We start from the raw sequence: 24,111 nt of genomic DNA on the forward strand, positions 1-24,111 counted from the left end.
CTAAGGAGAGGAAATTGTGGGGGACCATTTGGAGTGATGGCATGACAAAAGCCAGACCGGAGGGGGCTTGCGGAGGTTATTCCCACGGAAGTGGTGCTACTCGGGCTTCTTAAGTTGTGGAGACGCTCAGGGAAAAGTTGGGGAGACAGGGAAGGGTTCTAGCAGATGGAGAGGTGGGGCTGCAGGGGAAGAGGGGGGAGAACTGGTGGGAACCGAATGGTGATGGGGCGGGGGTCTCTAAGGAAGGAGGAACGCGACAGGGGCTCTTGGGGAGGAGGAGAGGTGGGGCTTGGCATCATGGGGGACTGGTGGCTTCCCATGCGATGAGGACCGGGGAGCCCACTGGGGCGGAGCCAACGGGGGCTGGGGGCGAGGGCTGCGAGTGTGAGCGGTGGTGGGGATTCCTCTGAGTGGGGTTAGTGGGATGGTGGGATGACTTTCTTGGGCAGAAGACAAGAGTGGAGAGAGTTTTTTTGGTTTTTGTTTTTTTTTTTTTTTTTTTTTTTTTTGAGAAAGGGGAGCAGTGGAGACCCAAGTGGAAGGAGTTTCTGGAGCTGAGGCAGGGATTTTAGGGGGGGCGGGGACTGGGGGAGGTACCTGTGCCTTCTCCTCTAATCCGAGATCTCGCTCCTTGCCCTCCACCAGCCGCCGACCATGGCCGCGCTCTGACCCCCTCCCCGGCCGCAGCCTCCTCCTCGCCGCCCCCTCCCCAGCCCCGCCGGCCCCGGGCCCCCAGCTTCTGCCTGCGCTGTGACCCCCCCCAGCCGCCGGCACGGCCCCGCCCCCGCTGCCCCGGTGGTGGCCCACGGCCCCCCGGCTGCCCGTGGTCAAACTGGAGTCACTGAAGCGCTGGAACGAAGAGCGGGGCCTCTGGTGCGAGAAGGGGGTGCAGGTGCTGCTGACGACGGTGGGCGCCTTCGCCGCCTTCGGCCTCATGACCATCGCCATCAGCACCGACTACTGGCTCTACACGCGCGCCCTCATCTGCAACACCACCAACCTCACGGCCGGCGGCGACGACGGGACCCCCCACCGCGGGGGCGGCGGCGCCTCGGAGAAGAAGGACCCCGGCGGCCTCACGCACTCGGGCCTCTGGAGGATCTGCTGCCTGGAAGGTAGGGTGCGGGCGGCCCTCCCCGCAGCCCCCGCCGCTCCCCTCCGAGAGACCCTGAGCCTCCTGGGGTTGCCTCTCCCTGATCCTGGGGTCCCCATGGGCACCCCTCGTCCTCTGCCAGAGGCGCTTCTGTGGCTTCCCACTCGCGCCCCTGACCCCCTCTCCCTTCCTTCCCACTCCTCCCTGCGTCCTGGCACCCTGCATAATTCCTCTGCCTGGTCCCTCTGCAGCCCCTTTGCCTTTACACTGAACCCCCTTATCCTATCTTCCCCTCGGCCGTGTCTCCTGCCCTGCCCCATCACACCCCTCCCTCTTCCCTCAAGCACCTGGGCTCCTCCTGTTTCATTTCTTCCACACTCTGCCCTGTGCCTTTTCTCCTTCCCTTTTTTTTTTTTTTTTTTTTGACAAGGTCTCACTCTGTCGCCCAGGCTGGAGTACAGTGTACAATCACAGCTCACTGCAGCCTCCACCGCCTGGGCTCAAGCCATCCTCCCACCTCTGCCTCCTGAGTAGCTGGTACCACAGGCATGAGCTACTGTGCCCAGCTAATTTTTTTCATTATTTGTAGAGATAGGGTCCCCCTTGTTGTTCAGGCTGGTCTCAAGCTCCTGAGCTCAAGAGATCCTCCTGCCTTAGCCTCCAAAGTGCTGGGATGACAGGCGTGAGCCTCTGCACCCAGCAGCCTCTTTCTCCCTCTTTCCCCTCAGTTCATCTTGACCCTGCTCCTCCTCTCCACCTGCCCCTTCATTTCCTCTCCCTCGGGCCGCGTGGCATCTTCTCTCTCCCGACATTCCCCCCAGGTCATCTGAATTCCCCTGCCTCTCCCGCCCCCACTCATGGCCCAGGTTTCCAGTCTCCATCTCTTTCCCCTTCTCTTTGGCTGCTGCTCCCCTGAAACTTCTGCCTTAACTCGCCCTCACTCATGACCTTCTCTCTTTTCTGCCTTGTGCTTCTCCTCCTATACATCTTTCCCCATCAGTGCCCCCTCCCACGTCTCTCCCACCAGGATGCCCTCCAACCTCCCATCCTGGTCCTTTCCTCCTTTTTCCTTTAGTGGGCTCCACTTCCTCTTCCTCCACTCATGCCTTCTTTGACGTCTTCCTGACCCGACGCCTCATGCCTTCACATTAAGGCTGCTCGCTCCTGCCCCTGCTACCTCCTCAGATCTTTGTCTTGGTTCTTTTCCTCTGTCCCGTTCTCCCTCTCACAGCTTCTCTCCTAGCTCGACTCCCTGGCTCTCGACTCCCCTACTTCTCCAAGACTCCTGCCCTCTGCTGCGCCGACCCCTTTTCTCTCCCACTTTTAGCATCAGTATTTCTTTCCTGAGTATCACCGAGCTGTGGGGCTGGGAAGCAGGAGTCCTGGGTGCCAGTCCTGCTGAGTATCTGCCCCGCTGTGTGACCACTATCTTCCCCCCTGCACCGCAGCCTCACAGCCCTTGTCTGCAACGTGAAGGAGCGGAACCAGCCATTCTGATGCCCCCTTCCGCCAAAAGATTGAAATCTCTTGCTTCTCTTTTTCATCCTCCTCTATTTCTTCTGCCCCTTCTTCCTCTGTTTTGCTGAGTGCTCACGACAAGCCAGGAACGTTATCTTGTTTAATCCTATGAGGTGGGCACCACCTCCCTGTTGGGGATGGGTAAACTGAGGCTCAGAGAAGTGAAGTCACTTGCCCAAGGTCACCCAGCTGAGAAAGGGGCAGAGCCAAGCGCAGAACTCGAATCCCATGGATAGGATGCGCAGATGCGCTCTGTCTAGTGTACGAAGTGTTTAAAACTGAAAGCAAAATCTGAATCCATTGCCAACAGTTAAAAATAGGGAGGCTTCCCATTGTAGTTCTGATTTCCGGCTTCTTCTGAGCTAGCGGAAGATCTAACACAAGCCTGTGTTCTACCCTGACCATGATGGGCCGGATCTGAGCAGCAGCTGGCAGGGGGTCTCCATTTCCCCACAGTCACCTCCATCCGTCCCGTATCGCCTCCCATTCCTCCCACGGCTTTCGTGATGTTCTTTTCCTCTCTTGTGGAAGTTTGAGTTCATGTCCATTCACCGGTCTGACCAAGTACCAGGCATAGAGCCAAGTGTGAGGGCTCACATCATGAAACCCCTAGGACAGCATGTGGCATCTAGTAGGGACGTCATTCATTCATTCATTCATTCAACGTCCCATTTTTATTGAGTTTATATTATGTGCCAGGCATTGTTCTGGATTCTGAGGCTGCAGCAGTGGAAAACAGACAAAACCTCCTCTCGTTATATATCTCATATTCTAAGGTAGAGACAGATAATGATGGAGGTAAATAAAGTCAGCATTTAGGGTGTTAGATAGAACTGAGTGCTAAGGAGGACAAGGAGTTGGGGGGCGGGTGGGAGGTGTCAGGAATCCCCGTGGGAAGTAGATAAGGAATCTAGGAAAAGCTTCCCCCAGCAGGTGACATTTGAGTGCAGGTCTGAAGGAAGTAAGAGATGGAGGAAAGTGCTTCAGCCTGTAGGAACAGCAGGTGCAGAGGCCCTGGCTGTGTGTTGATCAAGCCAGTAGGAGGTCAGCATGGCTGGGGCAGAGTGAGTGGCAGGGAATGTAGTAGAAGGAGGTGCAGTTGTAGGGTTATCAGGGTCCCCATCCCACAGGTTCTGGTTTTTTAAAAAAATTATTTTATTTATTTACTTATTTATTTTTTATTTATTTATTTTTTTGAGATGGAGTCTCCCTCTGTCGCCCAGGCTGGAGTGCAGTGGCACAATCTCACTGCAAGCTCCGCCTCCCGGTTTCACGCCATTCTCCTGCCTCAGCCTCCGGAGTAGCTGGGACTACGGGTGCCTACCACCACACCCAGCTGACTTTTTTGTATTTTTTAGTAGATACAGGGGTTTTCACCATGTTAGCCAGGATGGTCTGGATCTCCTGACCTGATCTGCCCACTTTGGCCTCCCAAAGTGCTGGGATTACAGGCGTGAGCCACCGCACCCGGCCTTATTTATTTATTGAAACAGAGTCTTGCTTTGTCACCCAAGCTGTACTGCAGTGGTGTGATCTCGGCTTACTGCAACTTTGGCCTCCTGGGTTCAAGCGATTCTCATACCTCAGACTCCCGAGTAGCTGGAATCGCAGGTGTGCGCCACCATGCCTGGCTAATTTTTGTATTTTTAGTAGAGACGGGGTTTTACCATGTTGGCCACGTTGGTCTCGAACTTCTGACCTCAAGTGATTGGCCTGCCTAGGCCTCCCAAAGTGCTGGGATTAGAGATGTGAGCCACCATGTCTATGTCTGGCCAGGTTCTGTTTTTTTTTTTTTTTTTTTTAAGCAGGGTTTTGCTCTGTCACCCAGGCTGGCATGCAGTGGTAAGACCATAGCTCACTGAAACCTTGAACTCCTGAACCCAAGCCGTCCTCTTGCCTCAGCCTCCCAAATAGCTAGAACTCAGGCACATGCCACCATTTTTTGTAGACACAGGGTCTCACTATATTGCCAAGGCTGGTCTCAAACTCCTGAGCTCAAGTAGTCCTCCTGCCTCAGCCTCCCGATGTGTTGGGATTACAGGTGTGAGCCACTGCACTCGGCCTCATAGCTTCTTAGACATCCCAGAAAGCACTTTGCTTTAGATTCGGAGATGGGAGCCGTTGAAGGTTCTTGAGCAGAGGAGTCACATGAGCTGACTTACATTTCTGCAGTATGGCTCTTGCTGCTGTGTTGACAAGTGACCAAAGGGAAGGCAAATGAGACGACGAGAAGCTCATCTAGGGTGAGGGCCGTAGTGTTTGGGAAGTTGTTTGAATTCTTAGTATATTCTGGAGCTACCGTGGGCAGGAATTGCTGATGGAGCAGTTGTAGGATATGAGAGAGAAGAGCCAGGGGCGCCTCCAAAGCAGGGTTTTTCCACCGCAGCACGGTTGATATTTTGGGGTGGATAATTCTGTGTGGAGGGGGCCGTCCTGTGCATTGTAGGATGCTGAGCAACAGCCTTGATCTCTCCCACTAGATGCCAGCAGCGCCCTTCCCAGTCGTGACAACCAAAATTGTAAATTGTGTCTAAACATTGTCGACTGTCTCCTGGGGGATAAAAATCGCCCTGAGTTGAGAATCACCGCTCTAACGCTTTGGCCTGAGCTCCTGAGAATAGGGGAGCCATTCCTAAGATGAAACAGCCGCTATTTTATTTATTTTCTCTTATCAAATTTATTATGAAGGAGAGGGAGCAGGGGCTCAGTTCTGGGCATGTTAAACTTACGGTGCCCATTCACAGACAACATCTGGACAGAGGCCAGCACAGTGAAGGTCCTATAAAGTGCCATATAGGAAAGATTGCAGGCTTTGTGGAACAGTCTCTATCACAACAACTTGTGAAAACGACCGAGACAGTCTGTAAGTGAGTGTGGCTGTGTTCCAATGAGACTTCATTTATGGACACTAAAATTTGAATTTCGCCGGGGGCAGTGGCTCACGCCTGTAATCCCAGCACTTTGGGAGGCCAAAGCAGGCGGATCACCTGAGGTCAGGAGTTCGAAACCAGCCTGGCCAACATGGTGAAAACCTGTCTCTACTAAAAATACAAAAATTAGCCAGGCGTGGTGGCAGGTGCCTGTAATCCCAGCTACTCAGGAGGCTGAGGCAGGAGAATCGCTTGAACCTGGGAGGCGGAGGTTGCAGTGAGCCGAGATCACGTCACCATACTCCAGCCTGGGCAACAGAGAGAGATTCTAAGAAAAAAAAAAGTTTTTTTTTGGAATTCCATGTCATTTTCACATGCCACAAAAATCGTCTTCTTCTTTGATATTTTCTCAATCATTAAAAACACATAAAACCCGTTCTTAGCTGGATTTGGCCTGTGAGCCGTAGTTTGCTGACCACTGATTTAAATTGTTAAAGATACGGTATATGAGGCCAGAGACTGGGCTGGAGATACCAGTTTGAGGGGCATCATCATATAGATGAATTAGATGGACGGAGTCAGTTAGAGAAGAGACAGCTGGGCGCAGTGGCGCACACCTGTAATCCCAGCATTTTGGGAGGCCAAGGCAAGAAGATCGCTTGAGCCCAGGAGTTCGAGACCAGCCTGGGCAAAATAGCGAGACTTCGTCTCTACAAATAATTTAAAAATTAGCTGAAAGTGCTGGTGTGTGCCTGTGGTCCCAGCTACTCAGGAGGCTTAGGTGGGAGGATTGTTTACGCCCAGGAAGTCGAGGCTAAAGTGAGCCATGATTGTACCACTGCATTCCAGTCTGGGCGACAGGGCAAGATCCCATCTCAAAAAAAAAAAAAAAAAAAAAAAAAGAGAGAGAGAGAAGAGATCAGAACAAATGATAAAATTTCATTAAAGGCTTAAGCCTTCAGCCAGTCCACTATTAAAATGTGAGGGAGATGGTCGGGCGTGGTGGCTTACGCCTGTAATCCCAGCACTTTGGGAGGCTGGGACAGGCGGATCACGAGGTCAGGAGCTCGAGACCAGCCTGACCGACATGGGGAAACCCTGTCTCTACTAAAAATACAAAAATTAGCTGGGCTTGGTGGCGTGTACCTGTAATCCCAGCTACTCAGGAGGCTGAGGCAGGAGAAGCCCTTGAACCCAGGTGGCGGAGGTTGCAGTGAGCTGAGATCGTGCCACTGCACTCCGGCTTGGGCAACAGAGTGAGACTCCGTCCAAAAAAAAAAAAAAAAAAAAGGGAGGGAGATGAGAAGTCATCAAAGGAGTGGAGAAAGGAGTGGCTACAGGTTTGGGGAAAAATGGATGTCCTGGAAGCCAACGGAAGTTAGTGTTTCAAGGAGAGGAGGAATGAAGGCTGACTCTGTTGTTCTTGTAATTGTCATTCATTTGTCACTGGATGCACACAATAACCCTGCTAAGTAGTATTTATTTATTTTTATTAATTTTTTTTTGAGACAGATTCTTGCTCTGTTGCCCAGGCTGGAGTGCAAAGGCACAATCTCAACCCACTGCAACCTCCACCTCCCAGGTTCAAGCAATTCTCCCGCCTCAGCCTCCTGAGTAGCTGGGATTACAGGTGCCCATCATCACACCCAGCTAATTTTTGTACTTTTAGTAGAGACGAGGTTTCACCATGTTGACCAGGTTGATCTCGAACTCCGGCCTCAGGTGATCTGCCTGCCTCAGTCTCCCAAAGTGCTGGGATTACAGGTATGAGCCACTGTGCCCGGCTGGTACTTTTATTATTCCCGTTCTAAAAGAAGAAGTGAAGGCCCAGAGAGGTGAAGTGAGTTGCCCAAGGTCACACAGTTAATATGCAGTAGGGTCTGGATTTGTTTTTGTTTCTGATTTGTTTGCTTGTTTTTTTTTTTTTTTTTTTTTTTTTTTTTTTAGAGATGGGGTCTCCCCACATTGCCCAGCCTGGTCTAGAACTCCTGGGCTCAAGCAATTCTCTCACCCCCGGCCTCTCAAAGTATTGGGATAACAGGCGTGAACCACCATGCCAGGCCCAGCATCTGGATTTGAATCCAGGTGTGTCTGGTTTTGTAGGAGAACAAAGCAACAAATCCACTTGCTTTCAGCCCACCAGGGCTGTAGAAACTGGGCCCCCCCGAGTCATTGCCTCCTGCAGTCACTGTGCCCTGGGAACTCTCAGGCTCAATCCCCATCTCCCTTTGGAGTGTGTCTGAGAGATGCAGTAGAATGTAATGATTAAAACAAGCTCAGAGGCTGCTCTGCCTAGGGACCGGCCATTCTTTATTCCTTTATTGTCTTTAATAAACTTGATTTCAGCTGGGTGTGATGGCTCACACCTGTAATCCCAGCACTTTGTGAAGCTGAGGCAGGTGGATCACCTAAGGCCAGGAGTTCAAGACCAGCCTGGCCAACATGGTGAAACCCCGTCTCTACTCAATATACAAAAAAGTTAGCTAGGGGTGGTGGCAAGCGCGTGTAACCCCGGCTACTCGGGAGGCTGAGGCATGAGAATTGCTTGAACCTAGGCAGCAGAGGTTGCAGTGAGCCGAGATCGTGACACTCTACTCTAGCCTGGGCGACAGAGCAAGACTCCATCTCAATTGAAAAAACAAACAAACAAAAAAACTTGCTTTCACTTTCTCTCTCTCTCTTTTTTTTTTTTTTTTTTTTGAGCTGGAGTCTCTCTCTATCACCCAACCTGGAGTGCAGTGGCATGATCTTGGCTCACTGCAGCAGCACGATCTTGGTTCACTGCAGCCTCCGCCTCCCGGGTTCAAGTGATTCTCCTGCCTCAGCCTCCCAAGTAGGTGGGGTTACAGGTGCCCACAATCATGCCTGGCTAATTTGTATGTTTGTGGTAGAGACGGGGTTTCACCATGTTGGCCAGGCTAGTCTCGAACTCCTGACCTCGAAAGATCTGCCTGCCTTGGCCCACTTTACTCTTTTTTTTTTTTTAATTTCTTTTTGAGACGAAGTCTTGTTCTGTTGCCCAGGCTGGAGTGCAGTGGCACGATCTCAGCTCACTGAAACCTCCGCCTCCCAGGTTCAAGCAATTCTCATGCCTCAGCCTCCTGAGTAGCTGGTACTACAGGCATGTGCCACCACACCCGGTTAATTTTTTGTATTTTTAGTAGAGATGGGGTTTCGCCATGTTGGCCAGGCTGGTCTTGAACTCCTGACCTCAAATGATCTGCCCGCTTCAGCCTCCTAAAGTGCTGGGATGACAGGCATAAGCCACCATGCCTGGCCCCACTTTACTCTTAAAGAAAAAGAAAAAGAAACAAACTCTGAGAAATAAGACTCATTGGGTTTATCTCCTGTCTGCCACGTCCAGCCTCGTGACCTTGGCTGTATATTTAACCTTGCTGTGCCTCTATTCCATCAACGGGGAAATGAGAATCCTAATAGTCCCTAACTCACAGGGCCAAGGAGGGATTCAATGAGCTAATATAAGAAAAGCATTTCAAAGACGAGCAGGCACAGAGGAAGAACTAGATCATAGCGTTGCATTTTGTTGTTGTTGCTCAGCTGTTCTTCTCATTATTATTAGGAATTCTAATATGACCAAGCCCTGATCCCCTCCACCCTGATAACCCAGGAATTCTAGCACTTCCTAATAGGAAGCACTTCCCAATCGGCCAGTGGCTCATGCCTTGTAATCCCAGCACTTTGGGAGGCCGAGGTGGATGGATCACTTGAGGTCAGGAGTTCGAGTCCAGCCTGGCCTATATGGTGAAACCCTGTCTCTATTAAAACTACAAAAATTAGTCAGGCATAGTAGTGGGTGCCTGTAGTCCCAGTTACTTGGGAGGCTGAGGCAGGAGAATCGCTTGAACCCAGGAGGCAGAGGTTGCAGTGAGCTGAGATGGCGCCACTGCACTCCAGCCTGGGCAACAGAGTGAGACTCCATCTCAAATAAATAAATTAATTAATTAATTTTAAAAAAAAGAAAGGAAAAAGAAATATAACAAAAGAATGGGCCAGTGGCTCACCCCTGTAATCCCAGCATTTTGGGAGGCCAAGGTGAGAGGATCGCTTGAGTCCAGGAGTTCAAGACCAGCCTGGGCAATATAGGGAGACCCCACCTCCGTAAAAACTTAAAAATTAGTTGGGCATGGTGGTACATGCCTCTAGTCCTCACTACTAGGGAGGCTGAGGTAGAAGGATTGCTTGAGTCCAGGAGGTCGAGGCTGCAGTGAGCTGTGATTGTGCCACTGCATTCCAACCTGGGTGATAGAGCAAGACTCTATTAAAAAAAAAAAAAAAAAAAGCAAGCAAGCAAGAAAGAAATATAACACGGGTGACCATATATAGTTAAAATTTTTAAGCTGGGCACGGTGGCTCACGCCTATAATCCCAGCACTTTGGGAGGCTGAGGCAGGTGGATCACCTGAGGTCGGGAGTTGGAGACCAGCCTGGCCAACATGGTGAAACCCCATCTCTACTGAAAAAACAAAATTTAGCCAGGTGTGGTGGTGGGCAACCATAATTCTAGCTACTCGGGAGGCTGAGTCAGGAGAATTGCTTGAACTCGGGAGGTGGAGGTTGCTGTGAGCCGAGATTGTGCCACTGCACTCCAGTCTAGGCAACAGAGCGAGGCCCTGTCAAAAGAGAAAAGAAAAGAAAAGAAAATTAAAATAGCTACATTAAAATAAATAAAAAGGAACAGGTACCCAGCATAGCCAAGATATTATCACTTGAATATGTAATCCACATAAAAATTATTAATGAAATATTATGCATTCTCTCTCTCTCTTTTTTCCCCACGCTGAGTCTGAAACCCAGTACATATTTTACCCTCACAGAACCTCTCCATTGCCACATTTCAAGTGTTGGGAGCTGGAGGAGTCTGCATGGGACAGCCCAGCTTGTGCCCCCTCCTCAGGGAGTTCAGTCACACCCCCAAGTCTTCTCTCAGGACTCAAGAGTCTGGGCCCACAGCCCTATTTATTAGTGCTGACCACACAAAGGCCCTGTGCTAAAACTTTGCCTGGCTTATTATCTTATTGAGCCCTCGCCATTTTGCCAGGGGAATGTATTATTAGTAGGAATCTGATGGCCAGAAAGGGGAAGTGACTCAGCCTGGACCACCCAGCATGAGGGGTAGAGCAGGTTGGATCCCAGTTCTCCACGTGTCTGCACTGCAAGAAAGCTGCCTCTTAACCCTCACCTGCCCAGGTCTGCACTCGGCAGCCCCGGGGAGGAGACTCAGGGCCACGACATCACGACATCACGATCCATGCACAAGAAAAACTCCCAGCTTGATTGGTGGCGTTAGGCATAACTACTGTGTATTCTGTGCCTAGCTTTCTTTTTTCTCAGAAGGAGTCTTGCTCTGTCTCCCAGGCTGGAGTGACCCGGCGTGATCTCCGTTCACTGCAAACTCCACTGCCTGGGTTCAAGCAATTCTCTTGCCTCAGCCTCCTAAGTAGCTGGGATTACAGGTGCCCATCACCACGCTGGGCTACTTTTTGTATTTTTTAGTAGAGACAGGGTTTCACCATGTTGGCCAGGATGGTCTTGAACTCCTGACCTCAGGTAATCCGCCCACCTCAGCCTGGCAAAGTGCTAGGATTACAGCTGTGAGCCACTGCACCTGCTTTTCTGTGCCTGCCTGCCTGCCTGCCTTCCTTCCTTCCTTCCTTCCTTCCTTCCTTCCTTCCTTCCTCCTTTCCTTTCCTTTCCTTTCCTTTTTCTTTCTTTCTTTTCTTTTTTTTTTGAGACAGAGTTTTGCTCTTGTCGTACAGGCTGGAGTGCAGTGGTGTAATCTCTGTTCATTGCAACCTCCGCCACCTGGGTTCAAGCGATTATCTTGCCTCAGCCTCCCAAGTAGTTGGGATTATAGGTGCCTGCCACCATGCCTGGCTAATTTTTGTATTTTTAGTAGAGACGGGGTTTCACCACATTGGCCACGCTGGTCTCGAACTCCTGACCTTGTGATCCACCCGCTTTGGCCTCCCAACGTGCGGGGATTACAGGCATGAGCCACCACGCCCGGCCTTCTGTGTCTGACTTTCATTGAAATCTCACTGAAGCCCTCTAAAGTCACACTACCATCCTCAATTTCCCTGTGAGAGAGTAGAGGCCCAGGGATGATCCGGTTCCAAAACCACGCAGCTGGGAAGTGGTGCGTTGGGATGTGTGTCCGGAGAGTTGGATTCCAGAGCCCACGATCAATAACCCCCGTAGCCACCAGACTCTACTGTCTTAAATATGCCAACCTCCCAAACTGAGCTGTGCTGGAAGGAAACTCCTCCCCATCACTCACCCGCAACGGGACTTTGGGGAACTTCTTCAACTCCCTATGCCTCCGTTTCCTCATTTGTAAAGCAAGGATGCTGTCGCCACCTACCTCCGAGGGTTTGTCCGAGGGACTGAGCGAGTTATTAACCACCTGTCAAATGCTTGGAGCAGTACCTAGTGCATGGTTAGTGCTCAGTCAGAGCTAGTTATTATTACTGTCACCACTAACCTGTTCAGCAATCCAGTGTGCCATGTGGTTTACATGCTCAGTCTCATTTAATCGTCACAAATGTTTTGAGAGAATTACTATGATCCCATTCAAGAAAGGAGGAACCAGGCCGGGTGCGGTGGCTCACACCTGTAATCCCAGCACTTTGGGAAGCTGAAGTGGGTGGATCACCTGAGGCCAGGAGTTCGAGACCAGACTGGCCAACATGGTGAAACCCCATCTCTACTAAACATACAAAAATTAGCCAGGTGTGGTGGCGAGTGCCCGTAATCCCAGGTACTTGGGAGGCTGAGGCAGGAGAATCATTTGAACCTGGGAGGGAGAGGTTGCAGCGAGCCGAGATGGTGCCACTGCACTCCAGCCTGAACAGCAGAGTGAGACTCCATCTCTAAAAAAAGAAAAAGAAAAAGTGGGCTGGGCGCGGTGGCTCAAGCCTGTAATCCCAGCACTTTGGGAGGCCGAGACGGGCGGATCACGAGGTCAGGAGATTGAGACCATCCTGGCTAACCCTGTGAAACCCCATCTCTACTAAAAAAATACAAAAAACTAGCTAGCCGGGCAAGGTGGCAGGCGCCTGTGGTCCCAGTTGCTTGGGAGGCTGAGGCAGTAGAATGGCGTGGACCCGGGAGGCGGAGCTTGCAGTGAGCTGAGATCCGGCCACTGCACTTCATCCAGCCTGGGCGACAGAGCGAGACTCCGTCTCAAAAAAAAAAAAAAAAAAAAAAAAAGAAAAAGAAACAGAAAGAAAGAAAAAAGAAAAAAGAGGAAAAAAAAGCTGGACAAGGTGGCTCACCCCTGTACTTCCAGCAGTTTGGAAGTCCAAGGCAGGAGGATCACCTGAGGTCGGGAGATCGAGACCATCCTGGCTAACACAGTGAAACCCCGTCTCTACCAAAAATACAAATATTAGCTGGGCGTGGTGGCACACTCCTGTAACCCCAGCTACTCAGGAGGCTGAGGCAAGAGAATGGCTTGAAACCAGGAGGTGGAAGTTGCAGTGAGCCGAGATCAAGCCATTGCACTCCAACCTGGGCAACAGAATGAGACTCCGTCTCAAAAAAAATAAAAAGAGAGAGAGAGAGAGAGAGAGAGAGAGAGAGAGAGAGAGAGAGAAGAGAGAGAGAGAGAGAGAGAGAAAGAGAGAGAGAGAAAGGGAGGGAGGGAGGGAGGGAGGGAGGGAGGAAGGAACATTGAGCTTGTCATCTTACCTACCACACCACGGTGGAGGTGCTGATGGGTAAGAGTTTGTATGTGGGAGTTGTATATTCATTCACTCACTCATTCATTCATTCATTCATTCATTTTGAAAATTGTAGTAAATTATATATAACATAAATTTACCATTTTCATCATTTGTAAGTATGCATTTCAGTAGTGGTAAGTGCACCCACATTGTTGTGCAACCAATCTCCAGAACTCTTTTCATCTTGCAAAACGGAAACTCAGTACCCGTTAAATAACTCCACATCCTCCCACCCTCCAGCCCTGGCAACTACCATGATACTTTGTCTCTATGAATTTGATTATTCCAGGTATTTCATATAAGTGGAATGGTACAGTATTTGTCTTTTTGTTACTGGCTTATTTCACTGAGTATAATGTCTTCACGGTTTATCTATGTTTATAGCATGTATCATAATTGGCTTCCTTTTAAAGGCTGAATAATATTCCATTGTATGTATAGAGCACATGTTCCTCCATTCATCTGTCAACGGGCACTGGGGTGTTTCCACTTTTTGGCTATTGTGAACGATGCTACTATGAACACGAGTGTATGAATATCTATTTGAGTCCCTGCTTTTAATTCTTTTGGGTCTATCCCCAGTACTGACATTGCTGGATCATATGATGATTCTATTTTTAGTTTTTGAGGAACCTTGATAGTGTTTTCCATAGCCACTGCACCATTTTACATTTCTACCAGCAGTGCACAAGGGTTCGAATTTCTCCACATCCTTCACAACAGGTGTTATTTATTTATTTTATTTATTTATTTTTGAGACAGAGTCTCGCTCTGTCTCCCAGGCTGGAGTGCAGTGACACGATCTCGGCTCACTGCAACCTCCACCTCCTGGGTTCAAGCGATTCTCCTGCCTCAGCCTCCCAAGTAGCTTGGACTACAGGCATATACCATCATGCCCAGCTAATTTTTGTATTTTTAGTAGAGACAGGATTTCACCATGTTGGCCAGGATGGTCTCGATCTCTTGACCTCATGATCCACCTGCCTTGGTCTCCAAAAGTGCTGGGATTACAGACGTGAGCTACCGTGCCCGGCCCATTTTTTGTTTATTTATTTATTTATTTATTTAGAGATGGAGTCTTGCTCTGTCGCCAGGCTGGAGTGCAGTGGTGTGATCTTGGCTCACGGCAACCTCTGCCTCCCGGGTTTAAGCCATTCTCCTGCCTCAGCCTCCCGAGTAGCTGGGACTACAGGCGCACACCACCATGCCCAGCTAATTTTTGTGTTTTTAGTAGAGACGGGGTTTCACCATGTTGGCCAGGATGGTCTCGATCTCTTGACCTTGTGATCCGCCTGTCTCAGCTTCCCAAAGTGCTGGGATTACAGGCTTGAGCCACCGCGCCCGGCCTTGTGGACCCATTCAATCATTCTTTTTTTTTCTTTTTTGAGACTGAGTCTCGCTCTCTCACCCAGGCTGGAATGCAATGGCAAGATCTCAGCTCACTGCAACCTCTGCCTCCCAGATTCAAGCAATTCACCTGCCTCAGCCTCCCAAGTAGCTGGGACTACAAGCGTATGCCACCACAACCAGCTAACTTTTGTATTTTTAGTAGTGATGGAGTTTTAGCATGTTGGCCAGGCTGGTCTCAAACTCCTGACCTCAGGTGATCCACCCACCTTGGTCTCCCAAATTGCCAGGATTATAGATGTGAGCCACCACACCTGGCCCATTCAATCATTCTTTCATTAAAAATACTTATTAAGCACTCAGTATGCACTAGGCGCTGTTCTAGATGCTGGTAATACAGTGTTGAACAGCCCAGATGCTCACATACGTGATGTGTGTTTGACTTTTGTTGCCACCATCAGCTGTGAAATGATGACCCCTTTCTGTGCCTCAGTTTCCACGTTTGGGTAATGGGTGCCATATATCAGCTGCTATCAACTGAGCACTTAATTGTGTTCAAGGCAAAGTGCTAAATCTCCACCTAGACACAATCCCTCATATCAGTCCCATGAGGTAGGTCCTGTTCTCTTCATTTTATAGCTGGGGAAACTGAAGCAAGTTGGCCTATGTAACACCAGCAAGGACACAGAATAAGGAAGTGGTGGAGGCCAGTGCAGTGTCTCACGCCTGTAGTCCCAGCACTTTTGGAGGCTGAGGCAGGCAGATCACTTGAAATCAGGAGTTCAAGACCAGCCTGGGCAAAATGGGCAACATGGAGAAACTCTGTCTCTACAAAAAATGCAAGAATTACCTGGGCATGGTGGCGCAAGCCTGTAGTCCCAGCTACTCAGGAGGCTGAGGCAGGAGGATCACTTGAGTCCAGGAGGCAGAGGTTGCAGTGAGCTGAGATTGTGCCACTGCACTCCAAACTTGGGCAAGAGAGGGAGACCCTGTCTCAAAAAATAAAAAATGAAAAAGATGGAGACACTCCAATACCTAACATTTGGCCACTGCAGGACACAAACCACATGATCTATTTCACAGGACTCTTAGGAGCATCAGATGAGTTGGCCCACCTAGGAAGCACCCAACGCACATTAGCTCTTGGCAGTATTACTCACTCCCTTATATTAATTCTTCCCAGTTCCTCCTCTGTCCCTATTCTTTCCCCTACTTTCCTTTGCTGGTCATGGTCTGCCTCTGATCTCACCTTCTGCTATGCGTATATTCATTCATTCATTCATTCATTCATTCATTCATTCATTCTTCATTCAACCCTCATTTCTTTCACTTTTTTTTTTCTTTTGAGACAGAGTCTTACTCTGTCACCCAGGCTGGAGTGTAATGGCATGGCCTTGGCTCACTGCAACCTCCACCTCCTGAGTTCAAGCAATTCTCCTGCCTCAGCCTCCCCAGTAGCTGCGATTACAGGCACCCGCCAACAAACCCAGCTAATTTTTATATTTTTAGTAGAGACAGGTTTTCACCATGTTGGCCAGGCTGGTCTTGAACTCGCGACCTCAAGTGATCCACCTGCCTTGGCCTCCCGAAGTGCAGGAATTACAGGTGTGAGTCACTGTGCCCGGCCTCAACCCTCATTTCTTGAGGTCTGCCGTGTTCCAGGCCTAGTGCCAAGAAATGCTGGGACACACAGAGGAATTGGACTCCCACGCCCTATCCCCTCCAGGAACTCCCAGCTTGCCGAGGACGAAGATCATCTATCAACAAATGCATGTCCTACGGGGCACCTCAGAGCAGGAAACTGACCCAAGTTTGGTGGGAGGAATGAGTGTGCATATGTGTCTGTGTCTAGGGAAAGCTTCCTCAAGAAGGTGCCCCCTGAGCTGCCCGCTGCAGGTAAAGTACTACATCAGCAAAGAATGTGAGCGAAATGTTCCACAGCATGGGCACAGGCCTGCAGAACTGGACAGAACTGAGCAGCTGAGGAAACTACATTATTTATATTTATATTTTTAATTTTTTCTCCAGCTATGTGCTAGAGGTAGTAAAATATTAACTGTTCCCAAAGGATGAGAAAATAGCTGAGGATGAGCATCTTAGGAGGGGAAGGAGATGAGGATGCATGACCCCTAGAGGCATACTCCACCCCTCACACACCTCTGCTTGCTTCAACCACTCCATCTCTCTCCAGAAGGTTCCAGGTTCCCTGTAGAAAGAGACTGGAAGCGCTCTCCCTCTCTCTCCCCTCCACCCCTACAGGACTGGAGACTACAACTCCCATGATCCACTGCGACTGCTCTTCTCACAACTGGACTCCAGACTTCACGGGGTCTCATGGGAAATGTAGTCCTCACCGGCTTCTGCATCCCTTTCCTTGTTTTTTTTTTTTTTCCCCCCCCCACGCATTTCCAGACTTTTCAACCAATTGAGAGGTGGGAAGCGCCCTGCTATTATTGAAGCCAACAACACCCTCTTTCTTATAGAGGTGGGAGCAGGAAATCCAGAGTGCTGGAGCAACTTAGCCCAGCTTTCAGGGCCAAGGTCCCATGGCCTTGCAGTGAGTGCTGGATGTTAGACTTTGGTTTTTTTTCTTGCTTTTCTTCTTTTCTTTAACAGGCGGGGAAACGGAGACCACAGAAGTTCCAAGTTTGTCCCATATCACGAGTCGGGCTCAGGAGCCGGGACTTGCTGTCTCCCAAGCTGCCCAGAGACAGAAGGGATTTGGGGAAGGGCAGGGTCGGTTGTCAGTGGGGTTGCCCCGCCCCCAACCCTGAAGTATCCACCCCCACCACTGCCCTCCCCGCTCCTCCAGGGTTGAAAAGAGGCGTCTGCGTGAAGATCAATCATTTCCCGGAGGACACGGACTACGACCACGACAGCGCGGAGTATCTACTCCGTACGTGGGGGTCCGGGACAGAAGTGGGGAGTGGGTCAAATCGCGGGGCCTGAGGGCGTCGGGGTGGGCGCCGGGAGAAGGCACTTGGATCGACACGCCGAGGTTAGCCTCCCAGCCAATCCGAGTCCAGATAGTGAGATCCTCTGGTCCCCGATTGGCTGAGTGATCTCGCTCCCGCCCCCTCCTCTCACCTTGGGGCGGGCTGAGGGAGGATCCTGAGCGCTCATTGGCCGCCTTGCTCTCTCTAGCCCTCGCGGCGACTCTGCGCCGTGACTGGTTGTGGAATCCCGGGCTGGGATTGGCCACCGCGCCGCAGGGCTATGGGGCAATCTGCGGTGGGGACGGGCCACTCCCTGGAGCCGGTTGGGAAAGCCTGTGTTTCCATTGGTAGCTACCCCGAGAACGCGGCAAATCCTAAATGATGATTGGCTGCGGCCTCAGCCAGGCTCCGAAATCGCAAAATCTGGTTGCCTGGGGTTTTAAGAGTGGGTGGAAAGAAAGGACTGCAGAGAAAGAGACAAGGGGGGCGGAGCGGGAGGAGGGGAGAGAGAGAAGGGGAAGAAGGGAGGGAGGAAAAGAGAAAGACTCAGATAGATGAAGTCAGGCCTAAAAGGGGGTGGGGAGGGAGGGAAGGAGTAAGGGAGAGGAAGGGAGTGGAGAGAAAAAGAAACCTGGAAGATTGAGGAAGCCAGGCATTAAAGGAGGGGAGAGATCCAGGAGGCCAGAGGAGGCCAGGAGAAAAAAGGGGCGGGGTGAAGTGGGGAGAGACCTAGGAAGACAGATGAGGTCAGGCAGAAAAAAAAGACGGGGGAGAGACCTAGGAAGATAGGCGAAGCCAGACAGAAAAAGTTGGGGGCGGGGACTAGGAAGACAGATGAGGCCAGGCAGAAAAACCGGGGTGTTGGGGGGAAACCTATGAAGACATATGAGGCCCAGAAGATAAAGAGGAGAGAGGGGAGACAGACCCAGAAAGATAGATGAAGCCAGGCAATAAAACGAGGGGGGTGGGGCGCGAGGAGAAGAAGGGAAGAGAAACTCAGAAGTAGATTCAGCCTGGCAGAAAAGGGAGGAGGAGGAGGGAGGAAGGAATGTAGAGAGAGAGAGAGAGAGAAACTCAGATGAAGCGAGGCAGAAAATGGGAGGGGTGTGGAGAGAGGTAGTAAGTGATTTGCGGGATATGGAGAAAGAAATTCGCAGACGAGAGGAAGGGAGGGATGAGAAAGAGAGAAAGGGAGAGGATCCATGGAGAAGTTGGGAGAAAAACAGGGAGAGTGATTTCGATAAACAAAGAGGGGAAAAGATATTCCGGGAGAGAGAAAAATAGTCCGAGGAAGAAAGAAAAGGACAAAGAAAAAGAGGGAGAGGGAATCAGACCGAGAAACAGAGAAATTTTAAAAACAGGAGAGAGAATGAAGCAACAGTAAAATAAACCAGAACACAGCCGGAGAGGAAGGATCACATAACTGGTGGGAGGCGCCGCGAGATGGGGGGCCGGGAGGGGGGCGCAGGGGGCCGCGTCTGACCGCCCTCGCTCTCCCTTCTTTTCCTTTCCTTCCTCCCCCGCAGGAGTTGTCCGGGCCTCCAGCATCTTCCCCATCCTTAGCGCCATCCTGCTGCTGCTTGGGGGCGTGTGCGTGGCGGCCTCCCGCGTCTACAAGTCCAAGAGGAACATCATTCTGGGCGCAGGGATCCTGTTCGTGGCAGCAGGTGAGAGGCAGAGGGAGGGGGCGACCGGGGCGGCCCACCTGCGCGCGCGAGTGCGTGTGTGCGCGCGCGCATGTGTGTGTGAGTGCATGTGCGCGTGTGTGTGTCTGCAAAGCCACCTTGCCCCGAGCACCCCCGGGGGTCCGGAGCCTTCCTAGGCGGTCCCCAAGCTCCATCGCCACCCGCTGGGTAAGGTGGGTGTAGTCTTCGCTACGCCTTCGGAGGAGTGAAGCGGCAGAGACAGGTGTCTAGCGCTTAAGACGCCGAGCGCTTAGGATCCTTAGCCCGCCGTCCTGGAGACGGAAGGGGAGGAGCTGGGGGAGGGGGTGGGATCTTGAGACACAACTGGGCTCTCGAGGATAGAGAGGCGGGGCTGGGCCTTGGAGGGCGGGCCCAGGAGAGGTAGAAAGTGATCTGGGCGCGGATGAGGAGCCTGTTTTAAGGGGCTGGTCTTTGGAGACCTTGGTGGATCCAAGAGGGGGCTAGTCCTGGGAAACCGTCCAGGGCCGTGAAGTGGAAACTAAAGGGGCTGGTCGAGGGAGACTGAATCGGCCCTTGCCCGTTACCATTTGGAGAAGGAGAGGCTAGAAAAGACAGGGTGATGCCTGGAAAAGCCAAAGGGGGAGGGGTTATGTCCTTAAGGACACAAAGAGTCAACTTGGCTGATTGAAGCAAGAGGCCGACAAAAGCCAGTCAGTACCTCGGATTGGCCGTCTCAAGAGCTAGGGCCTAGAGGAGCAGAGAGCTAGGACAGGAACACTTAAGAGGCACGTAATTAAGGGGTAAGACCCCCTTTCTACCCCATATGAGTAGCATTGGGAAATTCCAGGGGGCAGAGCTTTTTTGGAGTAGAATACAGAGAAGAGGGAGGGCTTTGCATATTTGAAGAGCAGGGTGTGCTTTGGGGGTGGGTCTAGATCTGCAAAGGGTGGGGCTTGGAGGACCTGAAAATCCGGAGTAGCTGGACCTGGGACCGGGAAGGACCCTGGCCAAGATCCGCACGGGGCGGGGTTTGGTAAGCTGGAGGTGGGGCCTAGAGTAGAAGGCGGGGCCTGCTTTATTAAGGGCAAATTTTTGACCAGCAGGGGAGGGCCTAGAATGGATACTCCGCCAGGAATTATATGAAGAAGAGAGGGTTTACATAAGTGATAGGGCCTGGTCACAGCAGGATGACATCATTAACAGAGTTCAAAGGAGCAGAGGGAGGGGGCTTGGGAAAAACCCAGGTTTATAACGTTAAGGGTGGAGTTAGACTAACCAGGGCAGGGGCTGTAAACTCATCAAAGGTGGGTTTTAGACCAATCAGGGCAGGGCCTGGACTAGCTAGGGGTGGGGCTTAGGCCACCTAGGGGTGGGGCCTGGACCACTTGGGGTGGAGTTACCACCAGAGAGGTTGGGGTTTAGACCAGCAGAGGTGGGACCTTAGCTAGAGGAGTGGGGTTTATGCCATGTGGGGGCAGCCCAGACCATCTAGGGGTGGGTGTTAGACCACGTAGGGCCGAGTTCAGACCAGCCAGGGCTGGATTAGACCAGCAGAGGTGGAGCTTGGGTTATCCGGGGGCAGAACCTGGGCCATCCAGGGCCCTGTCTTGTACATTCAGGGCAGGGCCTGGACCACCTGGGGGTGGGGTTTAGACCATCTGAGATGGGACTTGAACCAGCCAGGGCGAGGACCATCTAGGGTGTTGCCTGGACCAATTGGGGTCCTAGACCACCTAGGGGTGGAGTTTAGTCAGGGCTGGGTTAGACCAGCAGAGGTGGGCCCTGGGCTATTCGGGGGCAGGACCTGGACCAGCCAGGGCCGTGTCCGGACCATTCAGGGCAGGGCCTGGACCACCTTGGGGTGGAGTTTAGACTGTCTGAGGGGGTACTTGAGCCTGCAGGGCTAGGACCACGCATGATGCAGTTGGACCATTGGCGGCCCTGCACCACCAGGGGGATGGAGTTTAGGTCAGCCGGGGCTGGGTTAGACCAGCGGAGATGAGGCCTGGGCTAGCTAGGAGTGGGCCTGAGCCCTCTGGGTTGGAGCTTAGACCAGCAGGGCCACGCCTAGAGTATCGGGCGGGGAGTTGTGTTCACTTCCGGCAGGACTTGGGTCAGCCAGATCCAGGATGGGGGTCTAGCCCACTCGGGGGTCTAGCCTGGGGGTGGCGCCTAGGCCCGCTGGCGCAGAGGGGCCGGGGCCGGGGACCGGGGAGGGGCCGGGGGTGGCCTCGAGGCTCCCGTCTGACCGTCCCCGCCCAGGCCTGAGCAACATCATCGGCGTGATCGTGTACATCTCGGCCAACGCCGGCGAGCCGGGCCCGAAGCGGGACGAGGAGAAGAAAAACCACTACTCGTACGGCTGGTCCTTCTACTTCGGCGGGCTGTCGTTCATTCTGGCCGAGGTGATCGGCGTGCTGGCCGTCAACATCTACATCGAGCGCAGCCGCGAGGCGCACTGCCAGTCTCGCTCGGACCTGCTCAAGGCCGGCGGGGGCGCGGGCGGCAGTGGCGGGAGCGGCCCCTCGGCCATCCTCCGTCTGCCCAGTTACCGCTTCCGCTACCGCCGCCGCTCCCGCTCTAGCTCCCGCTCCAGCGAGCCGTCGCCGTCGCGGGACGCGTCTCCCGGCGGCCCCGGGGGCCCGGGCTTCGCCTCCACGGACATCTCCATGTACACGCTCAGCCGCGACCCCTCCAAGGGCAGCGTGGCCGCGGGGCTGGCGGGGGCCGGCGGCGGCGGCGGCGCCGTGGGGGCGTTCGGCGGCGCGGCCGGGGGCGGCGGCGGAGGCGGCGGCGGCGGGGCGGGCGCCGAGCGGGACCGCGGGGGGGCGTCCGGCTTCCTCACGCTGCACAACGCCTTCCCCAAGGAGGCGGGCGGCGGCGTCACGGTCACGGTCACCGGGCCGCCCGCCGCGCCCGCGCCCGCGCCACCCGCGCCGGCTGCACCCGCCCCCGGGACCCTGGCCAAGGAGGCCGCCGCCTCCAACACCAACACGCTCAACAGGAAAACCACGCCTGTGTAGGGCGCGGCGGGGGAGCCGAGGGGCGTGTCCGGGGCGCGTGCGCGGGCGCGCGTGCATCGAGGCTGCCGGGGTCGGGGGCGCCCCCGCTTTCCCCCGTGAGCGCGCTGGAGACTGCTGGGCCCGCCCCCCGCCCACCCTCCCCGCCCTCCTCCCCCTCCGAAGCAGGGACCCCGAGGGAGGGGGCAGGGGAGGGAGGGGGCTGCTGTGAGGGAGCGTCGTGTTTTATTTTTTTGTGGGCTCTATGGGGAGGGGGGAGGGCCATGGTGTTTTTTGCAGTTTCGAGATGTTTTCTTTTTCACGTTTTGCTGTGTGCATGGGGTGGCGGGGCGCGGGGAGGGGAGGGAGGGACTCCCAGCCCAGCCCAGCCCAACTCCTGGAGAGGAGCCCATAATACACAAATACATAGTTACACCCACAAACTATATATATGCCCTATATAAAGAGACACAGCTAAGGGACGCAGAAAGGCAGAAAGAAGGGTTGGACGCGGGCATTCATTCATTTTTTTCATTCATTATTCCACAAAGGCTTATTAAGCACCTACTGTGTACCAGGCACAGGTATGTAAGAAGGCATTGGAGCAGGGGACACGAACGAGGCACAGAAAGGGCCTCCTCGTTCATTCATTACCGGCAATTTATTTGTGCGCCTTAAAAAGCTAGGCATTGTGCTCCGTGCTCAGCGTGCAGGAGGCAGGAAAACAGCCAGGGGTCCCGACATCTCATAGAGTAAACATCTTGTGCATGAGACAGGCATTAATCGATCATGTACATACACAATAAATTACAGTTAGGCTATAGGAGAAATGAGATGCTATGAAATGCTCTATCAACGGAGCCTAACCCAGTTGTGAGGAAGAGATTTCAGTGGACAGTGAAAGGATGAGAAGAAGCCAGCAGGGCGGAGCTGGGGTGGAGTGTGGCAGGCAGAGCAGCACTTGCAAAGGCCCGGGGGCAGGAAGGAGCTTGCAGCGAGGGCTGAAGGGTAGTGAGGCAGGTGAGCAGGGACCAAGGTGAGGCTGGAGACACAGACAGGGCCAGATTGTGCAGGTACTCATAGGCCAGGAGTTTAGATTTTATTCTAGGGATGGTGAGGGCCATGGAATGGGTTTAAGCAGGACCCTAACGTGAATGGCGTACAAAGGGAAGACAGGAACTCGGAGACAAGAGTAAGAGGTGGAGATATGCTGAAATACAGCATAAAACATGGGCACTGGCCCTTGGAGCTCACACTCTTGTGGGAGGAAGCACATAATTACACAAATAGTGAAGCATAGACATGGTGTCTGGTGTGCAGGAGAAGCCCTGGGGCTTACAGACTCATGTGTCTGTCACTCATTCATTCAGCCACTCGCCCGTTGCCATTTTTGGCCATCTGCTAAGGTACTGCGAAGTGTTAGGATCCAGGTACCCAGGGGTGAAACAGACTCTAGCCCTGCTCTCAAGCAGTTTATTGTCATCAAACACCGCCATCCAGGCAGGGCAATTGGTGCTGGAATGGGAACCACAGTGGGTACCGTGGCACACAGTGGACAGAGTGACCAACTGCCAGGAGTGGGCAGCACTCGGAGGAGGCTTTGTGGAAAATATGATGCCCATTCTGGGTCTTAAAGAGATGAGTGGACATCTTCCGGGTGATGAAGGGCGTGAAAAAGGCTTGTGGGGCCAAAGAACAACTTGGGTAAAAACCGGGGGAAGCGAACAAGCATGACGTATTGGGGTCAGTGCTGATAGTTCTGGGATGCTGATGTACAAGGTGGGGCTGGGAGATGAGGCCGGGAAAGTAGCCACAAGCCAGAGTGTAAAGGTACCAGTGTGGCCGGGTATGGTGGCTCATGCCAAAATCCCAGCACTTTGGGAGGCTGAGGCTGGAGTATCACTTGAGCCCAGGAGTTTGAGACCAGCCTGGGCAACATGGCAAAATCCTGTCTCTA

At 52.7% G+C, this 24,111-nt stretch overlaps 2 protein-coding genes across 6 annotated transcripts in view; both read left to right on the forward strand.

Moving 5' to 3' along the window:
* The window catches only part of NDUFA3 (NADH:ubiquinone oxidoreductase subunit A3), a 166,078-nt gene that overhangs the window by 18,574 nt on the left and 123,393 nt on the right, over positions 1-24,111 (forward strand). For 2 of the 5 annotated variants that reach the window (XM_050771954.1, XM_050771961.1), the window contains exon 1: positions 18,322-18,325. The exons of the other annotated variants lie outside the window; for them this stretch is intronic. The gene's annotated coding sequence lies outside the window, so the exon portion shown is untranslated. Of the gene's footprint in view, positions 1-18,321; positions 18,326-24,111 lie in introns of those variants that run through there. 5 annotated transcript variants of the gene reach the window in all.
* On the forward strand, positions 761-22,178 carry CACNG8 (calcium voltage-gated channel auxiliary subunit gamma 8; the record flags this gene model as incomplete). The annotated part of the gene is made up of 4 exons (XM_050768354.1): positions 761-1,115; positions 17,386-17,469; positions 19,036-19,176; positions 21,418-22,178. Coding segments are annotated over 4 exons (1,341 nt in total), but the record flags the coding sequence as incomplete, so codon positions are not given.

This window comes from Macaca thibetana, chromosome 19, assembly GCF_024542745.1.
Source record: "Macaca thibetana thibetana isolate TM-01 chromosome 19, ASM2454274v1, whole genome shotgun sequence".
NCBI lineage: Eukaryota > Metazoa > Chordata > Mammalia > Primates > Cercopithecidae > Macaca > Macaca thibetana.